The sequence below is a fragment of the Loxodonta africana genome, chromosome 4, assembly GCF_030014295.1.
Source record: "Loxodonta africana isolate mLoxAfr1 chromosome 4, mLoxAfr1.hap2, whole genome shotgun sequence".
NCBI lineage: Eukaryota > Metazoa > Chordata > Mammalia > Proboscidea > Elephantidae > Loxodonta > Loxodonta africana.
In genome coordinates, this window is record NC_087345.1 from 171,554,157 (window position 1) to 171,568,879 (window position 14,723).

A 14,723-nucleotide genomic window follows, 5' to 3' on the forward strand; every position below is an offset into this window, starting at 1 on the left:
GAACAAAGATTGACATCAGGAAAATTTTTTAAAATATTAGATAAATTTCAACAAAACCTTTGCATAATTGACAGATGGAATTTAAGAAAATAATATAATGATTATTTTATGTGCAGCCAGTAATGAATGTCTTCTGCTTAGGTCTACGTATTTATCTCAATGAGAAATAATTTTCACATGGGTGCCATTAAATCCCAAGATGGAAATAAATGGAGCTTGGAACCAGCCCTTTGACTATTGATTCACAAAGTGTTAAATCAAAGTTTTCAAAAATAATAAACCCTGTTTAATCATGTTGATCTCACTAAAAATACTTCATTAATAATAACAATTTAATTATAGCAAAGAAATTCTGCACTATTAATAAAATTTTTAAATATTAATTTCACTTCTATCTCATCCTCTTTAGTTTTGAGTATGTTCATAATTTATATTACGTATTAGTACAGAAGTATATGAGTGTGATGTATATTTAAAATATACCTACCGGGGGTAACCTGGGTGGCACAAATGGTTAAGCATTTGGCTGTTAACTGAAAGACTAGTAGTTCAAGTTCACCCAGAGACACCTCGGAATACAGTCCTGGCAATCTACTTCCAAAAAATCAGCCACTGAAAACCCTATGGAGCACAGTGCTACTCTGACACACACGGGGTCATCATGAGTCAGAATTGGCTGGAAGCAACTGGTTTTAGTTTGGATTGGGGGTACATGCTCATTTTTTTATTGATAGGTGTCTTGGTTATGTAGTCCTACTATCACAGAAATACCACAAATGAATGGCTTTAACAAACAGAAATTTATTCTGTCACAGTCTAGGAGGCTAGAAGTCTGAATTCAGGATGTAGCTCCAGGGAATGTCTTTCTCTCTGTGTCAGCTCTGGGGGAAGGTTCTTGTCACCAATCTTTCCCTTATCTAGGGGCTTCTCAGTGCAGCAACCCTGGGCTCAAAGGGCGTGCTCTACTCCCAGCACTTCTTTTTCAATAGTATGAAGTCCCTATCTCTCTGCTGCTCCTCTCTCTTTTTATCTCTTGTAAGAAAAAAGGTGATGCAGGCCATGCCCTGGGGAAACTCCCTCTACATTGAATCAGGGCTGTGACCTGAGTAAGGGTGTTGCATCCCACCCTAATCTTCTTTAACATAACCCAATCTTGCCTCATTAACCACAGGCAGAGATTAGGACTTAGGACACATAGGAAAATTACATCAGATCACAAAAGGGTGGACAATCACTCAGTACTGGGAGTCATGGCCTAGCCAAATTGACATATAATTTTGGAGGAACACAATTCAATCCATGACAATAGGGTTGGCGATAAAGTTTGGAGACTGTTGCTTTAGACAATAGCTCTCACTAAAGTAGCAAGGACAACTGCTGAGGAAGCGGAAAAAAATTTTTTTTAAGTAGGAAGCCCAGAAGGTAGTCGCCCCCTGCCTCAAAACTCAAAACTGCAGGACTTTATGGCCTTAAGTCCAAAGAAGCAGAATTCTAGAATTTCTAGGCAGTGGGAAACAAAGGGGTTAAGAATTCTTCTTTCTCTAAGCTTCTAAAGAAGTTCTTGGGTGAGAAGGATCACTTGTGCCTGGGAAGACTCTGAAATAGCTTCACAGGAGGGATGTAAGAAGCTCAGCTGAGCTGCTGATTACTTACTGAGTAAGTAGAGCAGTGTTTCACACTCAAAATCACCAGAGAAATCCTTCTCCATGGGGCAGGCACCAGGAATCTGTCTTTTTTGTAACACCTATGTACCCCATGTAGCCACCCTGTCCCAGAGAACCAGAAACTGCAGTTCTTGGCTTCAAGAATGTAAAACATATGCTTGGGGCTATGATTACTGTGGGTTTTTGTTTGTGTTGTATTGTTTGAGATCAGTAGGCTTCTAAGGCAAGGGATGAAGACCAACGTAATATGTAAGCTTTTCATCAGAAACGTCAGTTGTTCACTCTCCTGGTGCCTAGCACAATGCTATACAACGGAGCTCAGCACACTTCTTCTGAAAAGGCACACATAATAAATAATTACATAAGTTCCAATCATATGGTTTCTGGCACAATGACACCTCTGCCACTGGAGGTCAAAAACAGCCATAAATAATGCATAAACTAATGATGGAGCTATGTTCCAATAAAACTTTATTTACAAAAGCAAGCCTAGTTTGCTGACCTCTGCTATTCATATGTTTTTACTCTGCATTCCCCATGTGAAGGGTAGTTACCTTATTGTTTACTTACTTTAAAGCCCTCAGGCATTTGTGGCCATAATGGTCCTCTACTCTGGCCTTGCTCATTTTAACCTCACCTCTCAAACGTCGCAGAGGAGACAACTGTCCTCTAGCCCCAAAAGGAGAAATTGCTAATAATTTTAGAAATCTCCAGGCAGGTGCAGAAAGTGGTACTAGACGAAAATATGTAGGAATATCAGGTTCAGTATTATGAACAGTTATCACAAATATCACTCTACTCCCACTCCAGCAAGGCTGTTAGATTTGGGGAAGACATTATTTCAAGAGAGAAACAGCTTGTAGGAAAGCAGTAGCCAACAATGGATGGGGCTCTTGATCCTACTCCTTGTCACATAATCAGTGGGGTCTCTTCATCACTCATCTACCCCCCCAACCCTTGCCTCTCCTTTTGATCAGTTATCATCTATCCCCCTCTTGCTTACCAGTGGAACACCAGACTTTTAGAAGACCCCACAGAGTAGTGGTATAGCCCCAGAAAATATAAAAGACTGATGTTTTCGAAACGATGCTCCCACATTTGGAAAAGCCTCAAGAGAAGAGAATGGAGGAAAGACAGTTCTTAATCTTCTTCTTTCCATAAACTCCCAAACTATGTATCTTAAAAAGTTGTCTATAGAGGCCCACATGAATTTCATCTCTAGCTGAAATTAGGGTGTCTATTCCTATTTCTGCATATGGAGCCCTGCTGGTGCAGTAGTTAAGCTTTCAGCTGCTAACCAAAAGGCAGACAGTAGGGATCCACCAGGCACTCCTAGGAAACCCTATGGGGCAGTTCTACTCTGTCCTATAGGGTTGCTATGAGTTGGAATCGACTGGGAAGCAATGAGTTTGGTTTTTGGGTTTTTTGGTTTGGCCTGCACTTATAGGGAATGTTTAACTCTTTTGTTTCTTACTTTTTTCTATTCACAGAAAGAGTTAAAATGGAAATCCTAGAAATATGCTCCCTGTGGTTTCCATCTGAATGTCACTGAGGGTTAATTTCTTTACTAGCCTGATCCTAGGACCCTGACATTGACTTGAAAATAACCACTTGGAAGCATATTAAGGAAATAGCCCGCACTTCTAACCCTTCCCTGTTCTGGATACTCTCTGCACTCTCTTTTTTTTTCCTTGATGGTAATTCTGAATGATTAAAAGTTGCAGAAAACATCTAGGGAGGGCCTTCTACAACCTCGGCTGCCAGATTGTGAAGCTCCAACTGGCGACAGATGTAACCTTAGGACAAAGTGAGATTGGCTGACCTGTCTCCTGATCTTTGACAGATTCTGCCTCCAGCAGGCCTTGGAGATGAAGGCTGTCAGCATCCTGGCCCTGATAGGCTGTGTGGCCACGGTCGTCGAGTCCAAAGTCTACACTCGCTGTAAACTGGCAAAAATATTTTCGAGGGCTGGCCTGGACAATTACCGGGGTTTTAGCCTTGGAAACTGTGAGATTTCTTCCCTCTCGCTCTCTTTCTGCCCTTAATCTCTTCCCTGAGACAGTGAAAGCCCCAGCTACACTCCCTTCTGCTTGTTCCCAGCTTTGCCATTCTCTGCCTGACCAGGGATGGCTGCTAGTTATTCATAGTTCTCCTCAACTGCTGCTCTCTGGACCTCCTCCCCTTCCTCCCCTCACCCCCAGGTCATCACTGCAGGTAACCTACACTAATGACACCAACAAGGGAAGGTGAAAACAATGCCACTCCTGTTGGCACTGTCAGGGGCTCGAGGGGAGGGACCTGACTGTCAGTCTAGCTTAAACTGGCCATGGAGTCCCTGGGTGATGCAAATGGTTAACATGCTCAGCTGCGAACTGAAAGGCTGGAGATTTAAGTCCACCCAGACATGCCTCAGAAGAAAAGCCTGGAAATCTACTTCTGAAAAATCAGCCTCTGAAAACCCTCTGGAGCACAGTTCTACTCTGACACACACGGGGTCACCAAGAATCAGAAGCAACTCAATTGGCAACTGGTTTTTAGACTAACCACTAATTGGGTGTGCAGCTTCAGGTATGCATCCATGTACCTCAGTACCTCAGTCTCCCCCTGGGCCCCACGGGTTCATTATGTGCCCTGTCCTGCCCCAAGGTTTGTCAGGAGGAAACAGTTAGATGCCATGGATAAGGGAACTCTCCCCAAAGAACAGGGTTAAAGACAGCAGTGCTTTTCTTTTGCCGCCATTCCTGGCTTTTCACCTCCTCTAGGGATCTGCCTGGCGTACTATGAGAGTCACTATAACACCACGGCCCAGAATGTACTGGATGACGGTAGCATCGACTATGGCATTTTTCAGATAAACAGTTACACGTGGTGCAGGAGCGGGACACTACAGCAGAAGAACCATTGTCATGTTGCCTGCTCAGGTAAGGGTTTGATCTTCTGAAAATACCATCTTCAGAAATAATGGCAGGGAAGCTCAAACAGGAATATCCACCCGTTTTCTGCTTTCACTAAAACGGGGAGTTCAGATTTGCAGGTAGGTCTGTACCAGGCTGGTGAGTTATTCAACAGTGACACTTGGGATTCTATTCCGTACTTGTCCAAAGTTGACTTATTCTTTCTGGATGGTTTTTGTTAAGCCCTCTATGAGAACCAGGGCATGGATACATGAATTTATTAGCCTTCCATGTAAAGAGACATTTGATACTTTCAATAAGGATAAAGCTGTTTGCCAACTACTTTCCATAAGCAAGTCACTCAAAGGATGCAGCTTGCGCTTCTTTGTGCAGGAGGCAAATGAGTGTGCTTTTTATAGCACTTCTTGAATAGTAGGTATTACTTTAGAATTTGCTTCCAAATATTCTACTTGAATCATTCAAGAAATATTTGTGCACGGCACTGAGAATAGCAAATACATCAGACATGAATTCTGCATTACAAAACCTGTGCTCTATTTGAGAAGATTCCAGACTAAGAGAGACTAGGAAGAAAGGTCTGGCAACCTCCTTCCAAAAATCAGTCAATGAAAGCCCTGTGGAGCACAACGGTTAGATCCCATAGACAATGGGTTGCCATGAGTCAAGGGCCAACTGGGTTGCAGTTAACAAGAACAGCAACAATTAAGGAAGAGAATATAGTCGATCTATAAGCTATGCTTTTATGAAGGGTTAAATAAATGACTGTAAACAAGTGGGGGCTAAGTGCTAGGGCTTCAGAGGAAAGAGACATTAAGAGGATCGTGGAAAGTTTTGTGGACACAGAGGTATTTAACCTGGGCTTTGGAAGATAGACAAGATTTGGACATTCAGAAATAGAGAAGAGCCATTCAAGGTCAAAGGAACAACAAAAGCAGAGAGAGGACTTGGCAAGTTGTGACACATGCAGAGCGAGTAGTGCAAAGTGTTATCTGGAACTAAGGGGATGAGCAGAAGAATAGGAAATGTGGCTGGAAAGGTTGATTACTATCGGATCTCAAAGGCCCTTGAAAGCCGGGCTAAGGAGTTTGTCCGAAATACCTGATGTAACTATTCCTTTCTGCCTGCGGTAGGGCCAGTAGAGGTCAGGTGATTAACCACTGCTCCAGAACGATTAATCTGCAAACAGGGTGTGAGACTGATTAAAAAGGGGATTATCTAAGTGTCACTGCAGTCCTTGAGAAAAACCCAAACTCATTGCTGTAGAGTCAATTCTGACTCATAGCAACCCTATAGAACAGAGCAGAACTGCCCCACAGGGTTTCCAAGGAGCACCTGGTGGTTTTGAACTGCCAACCTTTTGGTTAGCAGCCATAGAACTTAACTACTACACCACCAGGGTTACCGCAGTTCTTGAGGTGGAGATAAAAACATCTCTGGCATGGTCACGGCCATGGAGATGGAGAAGGGACTGATGCAAGGGATACTGAAAAGGCAGAGTGGACAGAGCTCAGGAAATGATTTTCTTCTTTGCTCTCTGCCTTGAATGTAAGCTCCATGAAGGTAGGGGGTTTTGTCTGTTCTGTTTGTTGATATATCCTCAATGCCTAGAACAACGGCTGACACACTGTACGTGCTCAACAAATTTTAGTCGAATGAACAAGTGGCAGGAATGAGGAGCAAGGGTGGGAGCAGAGTCATAAAATGGTTTATCTAAAATTCCTTCGAAGCAGGAAATAAACTATGCTTTCATTTCTCTTTGACGCATAATCAGTAGATAAAGACAAGTTCGGTACATGAATTCTACATTTTAAAATGCTTAAAATGGAACACTTCCTGTTATAGATATTTTACCACAAAAAAATTTTTTTAAGACGTCATAAATATGTTTGAATGTATGTATGACTAAACAATATGTTAATTGATCTAATAACCATCCCTGTCAGATACAGGGTGCCCACTACCTCCTGAGGCCGGCCACTCAATTGTTGAACAGCCTCAAATTTAGAACATTTTCTGTTGGGCCAAAATCCGCCTCCTTATAACTTTCTTCCATTAATTCTACTTTTTACTTCTGGATTTACTCAAAACAAATCAGATTTTATAAAATGTGTGTGTGTGTGTGTCTACACATATATATAAAGTCTCTCCCCCTAACTGGTCTGCAATCAAATGTCTCCCAGCCCTGTGTGAGCTCTGAGTTGTCCAGCTCCCTGGCAAGCTGCTCTCTGCCTAACTTGGTGGAGTGTTACCCTTTGCACACCCATTTTAGCATTCAGCAAAAACTCGGTTTAGCATTTGGCAAAGACTAGTTGGAATCCTTATGCAGATTCTGGTACTCTTTCTCTGGGTAGCTCCTACCTCTCTCTCCCCAAATTCTCTCTCTGCTCCCCAAATTCTAGCTGCCTGAGTGCTGATATCCACCTCCACCATGACTGAGCTCTACCTCCATGGACAGCAGCCCAGAGAGTGCTTCTGGGAAGAAAGACAGGGCAACTGTAGGCCTCGACTCATTTTTTTTCTATCTCCCAGGGATCATATACTCCTGCACTGCCTGTTGTACAGTGTTTGAAAATATTTTTTCATACATTTTTCTCAGTTTTCTAGGGGTCTACAACAGCAGGGCAGTGATCTACACTGAGAACACAGTGGTCTACAGTGGGAGGACAGTAGTCTACAGGAGGAGGAAAGTAGTCTATAGTGGGAGGACAGTGGTCTACAGTGGGAGGACAGTGGTCTACAGTGGGGAGGACAGTGGTCTACAGGGGGAGGACAGTGGTCCAAAGGGGGAGGACAGTGGTCTACAGTGGGAGGACAGTGGTCTACAGTGGGGAGGACAGTGGTCCAAAGGGGGAGGACAGTGACCCATAGGGGGAGGACAGTGGTCTACAGGGCGAGGACAGTGGTCCAAAGGGAAACGACAGTGGTCTACAGGGCTAGGACAGTGGTCTACGGTGGGGAGGACAGTAGCCTAAAAGGGGAGGATAGTAGTCTACAGGGTAAGGATGGTGGTCCAAAGGGAAAGGACAGTGGTCTACAGGGGGAAGACAGTGGTCTACAGTGGGGAGGACAGTGGTCTACAGCAGGAGGACAATGGTCTACAGTGGGGTGAACAGTGGTCTACAAGAGGAAGATTGTGGTCTACAGAGGGGAGGACATTGGTCTAGAGTGGAGAGGACAGTGGTCTACCAGTGGAGGACAGTGGTCCACAGCAGGAGGACAGTGGTCTACAAGGGGAGGATGGTAGTCTACAGTGGAAGGACAGTGGTCTACAGTGGGAGGATAGTGGCCTACAGGAGGGATGACAGTGGTCTACAAGGGGAGGACAGTGGTCTACAATGGGGAGGACAGTGGCCTACACTGGGAGGACTGTGTTCTACAGTGGGAGGACCATGGTCTACAGTGGGAAGGACAGTCATCTACAGAGGGAGGACAGTGGTCTAGAGGGGAGGACAGTGGTCTACAGTGGGAAGGATTGTGGCCTATAGCAGGGAAGACAGTGGTTTACAGTAGGGAAGACAGTGGTCCACAGTGGGGAAGAAATGGTCTACAGGGGGAGGACACTGGTCTACCCTGGGAGGACAGTGGTCTACAGTGCGGTTTAACTCCAACATGGCCACACCTTGACTTAATATGCAGTTTACTAATACGATATTTTTCAATTTAGTTCCTAATGAAAGAAGTCTGGGGAAATGTATATCTGCATGAAAATATTTGATTCTAGGAAACTAATGTGTTAGGAATTTTAGGGACACCTTAAAAATAGAAATAGGATGTTGGTTTTATAACCTAATCACTCATCAGTGACTGGCCTCCCTCAATCTGAGGTCAGAAAGGCTTTAATTGTGGAGAAATGTCATCCTGTCCCAAGTATGACAGAATTAAGGATATTTGTCACAGAAACCGGGAAACAAATTCACAGACTACATGACATATATATGTATAGTATACATGTATCTCATTTCCATTTCTGAAGTTTTATAATCTTCTCACTCACATACCAAATTGTATTCCTAAAACTCCTGCCTACTATCCTCAAACAAGCCAGGCAGTGTATATTTTATCAGTGCATAAACATATATATAGATATGTAGTCATCAAAATTCCTGATGCAATAGCAAATGTATTTTCCGCAAATAAAACAGACCATGTTAAAATAGGAGACATTTCAGGAAAAAGGAAGTGGTTACTGACTCTTCTACATAGTCTAGTATACTATTTCTCAGCAGCCTGGCATCTGAGTTGACCTTTGTCATTTCAGAGAGAGGAAAAATATATCAGTTGTGGGCATGATAGCCATGTTTTAGTCGGGAGGCAGAAGGATGCTGGGAAGAGACAGAGATGAGTTAGAGATCGTGAAGACAGAGAGAGAGTTAGAGACTGAGATAGAGACCTGGAGACAGAGAAATAGAGAGAGAAAAGGAGACTCTGAAGTGGAACTACTTTGACTGAAAATAAGTAATTCTTTTTGTGTAGATGGCTGCAGATTTCTGTTGTTGGATGTAGGAGAATAAACTATTCATTTGAATAACACCTTGATGTTCAGCACGGCCCTTTACTTATTCATGTTTGACTGGACAGACTTGTCTATTTATACTAAATTGGGCAGAGACAATTCTTGGCACAAATCTTTATAAAAACCTTCCATCTTAACTCATTTCTGCCCCTCTGCTGCCCCTCTGTGGCTATTTCATTGTGTTTTAACATCTTCATGGTGCATCAGGTTATTTCTCAGTCCCCAACTTCCTTAACATACATTGCTAAGCAAATTCAAAAATCACACCCAACTAGCAGTTTCAAATGTCTCGCTGGTGCCACAAAACGCTGTAACAAAGTTGAACACTGACAAACACTTGTCAGGGGTCTCTGCTTGCTGGGTCTGCATCACCTACCTGATCCTCCCACACATTGTTGCCCCTCTTACCCAAACCCACCTCTTCAGCCAAGCAACCTTACCCCAAATACAAGCCCTGCTCCTTGTGTGCACATCCAGAGTGTGATCCAATGCCAGAATAAACCAAAAAAACAAAACAAAACCTGTTGCCACGGAGTTGATTTCGACTCATAGCAACCCTGTAGGACAGAGCAGAGCTGCCCCATAGGTTTTCTAAGGCTGTAAATCTTTACAGAATCAAACTACCACATCTTTCTCCTGTGGACCGTCTGGTGGGTTTGAATTGCCAACATTTTGATCAGCAGCCAATTGCTTAACCACTTCGCCACCAGCTGCTCTGATAATAAAAATGACCGGTTTCTGTTTTAGGAAATCTAGAAAATAAACAGTGAAGACCTAAAAATCATTGAAGATACTCCTTAAAAATACTGACGGCTTTATGAGAATCTTTATTTATTTATTTTTTTTCTAGACTAGTGCTATTCAAAAGAGCTTTCTGCAATGATGGAAATGTTTTATATCTATGCTGTCCAATGTGGGAGCTGCTAGCCAGAAGTGACTATTAAACATGTGAAATGTAGCTACAGCAATTGAGGAACTAAAGTTTTAATTGTATTTAATGTTAGTTGATTTAAATTTAAATAGTCACATGTGGCTAATGGCTACTATATTGGACAGTGTAACTCTAGACAGATAGTTTCACATAATTGGAGAACTAATATTACACTGGGAACATTTTCCCATATTGTTATGTGTCCTGTGAAAGCATGGTTTAAATGGCTCCTTATTTCATCACATGGATGTACTATTATTACCTTATGTTTAGGCAAATAATATGTGCCTTCTACTTTTGTTTGTCAACAACTCCCTCCCCCTGCAAGGTATTTTCGTAAGCGTGCTGTGCTAATTTACTTTTTACAGCAACATGTTAAAGAAAATTGGCATAGTGGTACTTCCGAAAACACCTATCAGGGGAAGGAGTGGTTGGCAAACAGACACAGGAGGTGCACATTATTTGCATAGAAACACGGTAATTTGAACCTGCCTTAATTATCATGGAATTTTTTTTCATTTTAACTTTTATCAGTAAAACTACAGTAAACCACTTTGTTAATATGTTTTTGTCTGGAGTTATTATGTCCTTAGAATAGATCTAGAAAGGGAAATGATCACATGAAAGGATAAGAACAACTTGAAGTTTCTTGATACATACTGTTAAATTGCTTTTCTGAGAAGTTGAGCCCATTTATACTCCCACAGCAAGTAAGGGTGATGGGAAAACTGTGAAACAGATAATGTTAATGGTTGAACAGCATAATAAACCTAACTAATGCCACTGAACTGTGCATGTGAAGAATGTTGAACAGGCAAACCATTTGTTACATTTATATTTAGTGTAACTAAAAAAAAAAAAAAAAGAGCGCCTGCCTCACTGCGTAGTCCTGTCAACATTATGCAATTTTTCAAAAGTTTGGCTTAGTTGCTAGATATAAGAGATGCCAAATTGTTTGGGTTTCTATGTCTCTGATTGGTGGTTTTGGTAGTCACGGAGGTGAACTGCCTAGATGCCCCTTTAAGGGAGGACATGTTGCCCCAGGGGCAGAAGTGTCCTGAGGAGTGTCTACCTGGCACCTTCTCCAGGATCTCTCTTAGTTGCAGAGAACTGTCTCACCTAATGCCAATGCACTTCTTGGGGCAGCCCACACCTGGTGACTGAGCCCATACCTGGTGACTGAGCCCACACCTGGTGACTGAGCCCACACCTGGTGACAGAACCTACACCTGGTGACTGAGTGAGGCAGAGGGTTAAAGACCTTGGGCAACTCTGTTGGACAGTATTCACTCTAGAGCTCCCGGCCAGGTTGGCAGAGGCTATGCTTGTCCTGCATCCCCAGTGGACATCTCCGTCTGCCCAGTCCTGCCTCCTCCCCATTTCTTTCACAGGGGTTACCCCCTAGGACACATCTTGCTCCCTACATCCATCTCAGCATCTGCTTCTGGAGAAACCAATCTGCAACAGAATTGATGTTAGTCTTTTTATGTTTATTTGCCTTTTTATATGATTTTTGTGTTAAGGATTTTGAGGCTACTGCAGTTTGCTTTCAGCTACTAACAGAAAAGTTGATGGTTTAAACCCACCCAGAAGCACCATGTAAGAAAGTCCGGGTGATCTGCTTACATAAAGATTACAGTCGAGAAGATCCTATGGTGCACAGTTCTGCTCTGTAACACGTGGGGTTGCCGTCAGTCAGAATCTGCCTGACAGCAACAGGTTTGGTTCTTGGTTTTGGCTTCCAGGCAAGCAGGAAAGAATGTGGATGTCAATTAATAGATTTTCAATCCAAAGATTTCTTCTGTCTAAAGTAGTAGAAACAGCAATAAAGACAAAGACTGATGTATTTGACATAAAACTTTGAAATGTCTGCATGAGAAAAATGCCTTATATAGATTTTTTAAAAGATAAACTGGAAATACATTTTTAAAAATTATAATACGTAAAAATTTAATATGTATCCATAAAGAGATCTTGCATGTCAAATTACCCCAGTAGAGAAATCATTGTACTGTCCTGTGGTACTTGTGTATTTCTTTAGGACATAAGGCCAACAATGAAAACATTCTCTCATTGTCATCTCTTAACACATTTCCAAAAACCACTCAGGACTGGGCGATTCCTCAGAAACTTCATCGAAGCCCAAAATATGGATGGTCTTGAAACATAAAAATTCTCTGATTTGTGAATAAGCTCAACAAAAATAAGAATACGGCTCTGTGTTCCAAAACAGTGATAAAAGTGGAGAAAACTTGATTTGGAGCCCTCCTCAAACAACAAAGCTATATCTCAGCCTGTGTCTTCTCTCTTTTACAGCCTTGATCACTGACGACCTCACAGATGCAATTATCTGTGCCAAGAAAATTGTGAAAGAAACAGAAGGGATGAACTATTGGTAGGAGTCTTTCCCTGGGATACTTTGATTGACATGGGCCAACATCATGATGTGTCTATTCATCACAGCTACAAGGGCTGTAGGCACACTCACCTCCACAGAGGGTCCAAAGATTTTTTGGTTTATTTGTTTCGTTTTTTAATAATTTTATTGTATTTTCAGTGAAGGTTTACACAGCAGCTTAGGTTCCCATTCGACAATTTCTACACAAGCTGTTCAGTGGCAGTGGTCATGTTCTTCACAATGTGTGAGCGTTCTTATTATTTCCATTCTGGTTGTTCCATTGGAGGGTCCAGAGATTTTAATGTGCCTTTGTCTATTCCCTTCTCCATCAGTCTGTAGATGTGCAGTGAACATAACAGAAGAAATTAGAGCAGGGAGAAGATATGGCATTAGGTCATGATAATTTGCAATTGCTTTTCATGTTAAGGTGTTGCAAACAATGGAGAAAGAGGTGCTTACCAATGTCAATTGGAAAGGGCCAATGAAGTCAATAGACCAGAGGAAAAAATGCTTGAATTCCCTCTAAATTTGGATAAGACTTTGGAGGGCTACAACAACATTTTGTAGGGAAAGACACCAAGCATCAGTGAGTGAAAATGACCATGCCTGTTAGATAATAACTTAGCAGAAAACTTCACTTGGATGGTGCACTGGACATTGCTTAGGGTACTCACTCTCATCTCAGCTGCGTTTCTAGCAAAATTACTAATCAGGCTACCACTTTGTGTAACCCAGATTTTCAGAGATATGGGTGTTGAACTAAATGACCTCACCTTACAAAAGTTGTTTACTTGTTACTGAGGCTAATCATGATGAGGAGAAAACTGGGGACAGAAAAAAGTCTTAACAAGACAAAAGGACAGAGTCCTTAGGTTTCAGAAGCAAATAAAAGTAAACCCTGAGCACTGCTAGTTATCTTGGTTAATTATCTATGATTTTGAACCTCAGCGTGTTTGGATTGTCATGGCTGCTTCTTTCTGCTCTTCCTGCTCCCCTCTCCTCTTTAGGCAAGGCTGGAGGAAATACTGTAAGGGCAAAGACCTGACCGAATGGAAGAAGGGATGTGAGGTTTCATGAGCTGGAACTGGCAAGGACACTTTGCGACGGCTCCCCAGGATTTATAATGCTCCTGTTGTCTTGCCTCCACCCCCCCCCAAAAAAAAATCCTTCTCAAAGTTGGAGAGGAAAAACTAAGCCATACTTTTAAGGAAATAAATATTTCCATTTGAATGTCTTCATCTCACCTGGACTCAGGTTCAGTGATGTCATCATAGCACCAAGTTAATACTTGAAAAGTCACCTCCAAAACGGCATAGGCCTAGAGGAAAAAACTTCCCCCATCCACTGTAAAGAAATCCCTGGGTTGGTGCAAACAGTTAATATGATCCGCTGCAAATTGAAAGGTTAGCGGTTCCAGTCCATTCAGAGGCACCTCAGAAGAAAGGTCTGGCAATCTATTCCTGAAAAATCAGCCATTGAAAATCCTACAGAGCACAGTTGTACTCTGACACACACGGTGTCACCATGAGTTGGTGTTGACTAGAGAGCTACTGGTATTGGTCCCTACCACAAGGAGCTCTGGTTCCTATGGCCCTGAAATGGCTGGCCATTTACAAATAAGATTCCCAACTCTAGGAGAGCAGTAGGTTAAATAGCCTTACCAGGTCTGCAGGCCACAGTTGGCTGACCTCTGTCCAAAAACAGCAGGTCATTCTTCTCCTGATCTGGGGACACACAGTACTTCCTTAATTCAACTCTGTCAAAGAGAACGTTCCCTCTTCCTCAGGAACGTCCGGATGGACACTCTAATGGACCAAATATATGAAGTTGCAACTTTTACCTCCAACGTCCAGAGAGTGCCCCACGTTATTCCAACATCCATTTAAATCACCAGTTACCAGCTGCCAACAAGCTGGCGCCAACTCATGGTGGCCCCATGTGTGTCAGAGCAGAACTGTGCTCCACAGGGTTTTCAATGGCTGATCTTTCAGAGATAGATCGCCAGTCCTTTCTTCCAGTGTACCTCTGAGTGGATTCAAACCTCCAACTTTTCCCTTAGCAGCTGAGGTCATTAACCATTTTCACCACCCAGAAACTTCCCATTTAAATTAAACTTATCAAATTTAAAAACCTAACTTGTATCATCATAACGAATTGTTTCCAGCCTTCGACATGCAGATTTCATTAATTTACTCAGGAACCTGGTGACCATTGGAGGGGAGCTTCACTGCATGTAACAGCAAGATGAGGATTTCAGACCCCAAAGACATGTTTGCAGGATGGTGTCTGTCCCTCCAGGAAC

The 14,723-nt window shown here is 42.5% G+C and overlaps 1 protein-coding gene across 1 annotated transcript; it reads left to right on the forward strand.

Moving 5' to 3' along the window:
* Positions 1-3,412: 3,412 nt before the first annotated feature.
* On the forward strand, positions 3,413-13,767 carry LOC100666538 (lysozyme-like protein 1). The gene is made up of 4 exons (XM_023548815.2): positions 3,413-3,671; positions 4,427-4,585; positions 12,340-12,418; positions 13,429-13,767. The coding sequence occupies exons 1-4, from the start codon at positions 3,533-3,535 to the stop codon at positions 13,496-13,498; spliced, it is 447 nt and encodes a 148-aa protein (XP_023404583.1). The 5' UTR covers positions 3,413-3,532; the 3' UTR covers positions 13,499-13,767.
* The last annotated feature ends 956 nt before the right edge of the window (positions 13,768-14,723 follow it).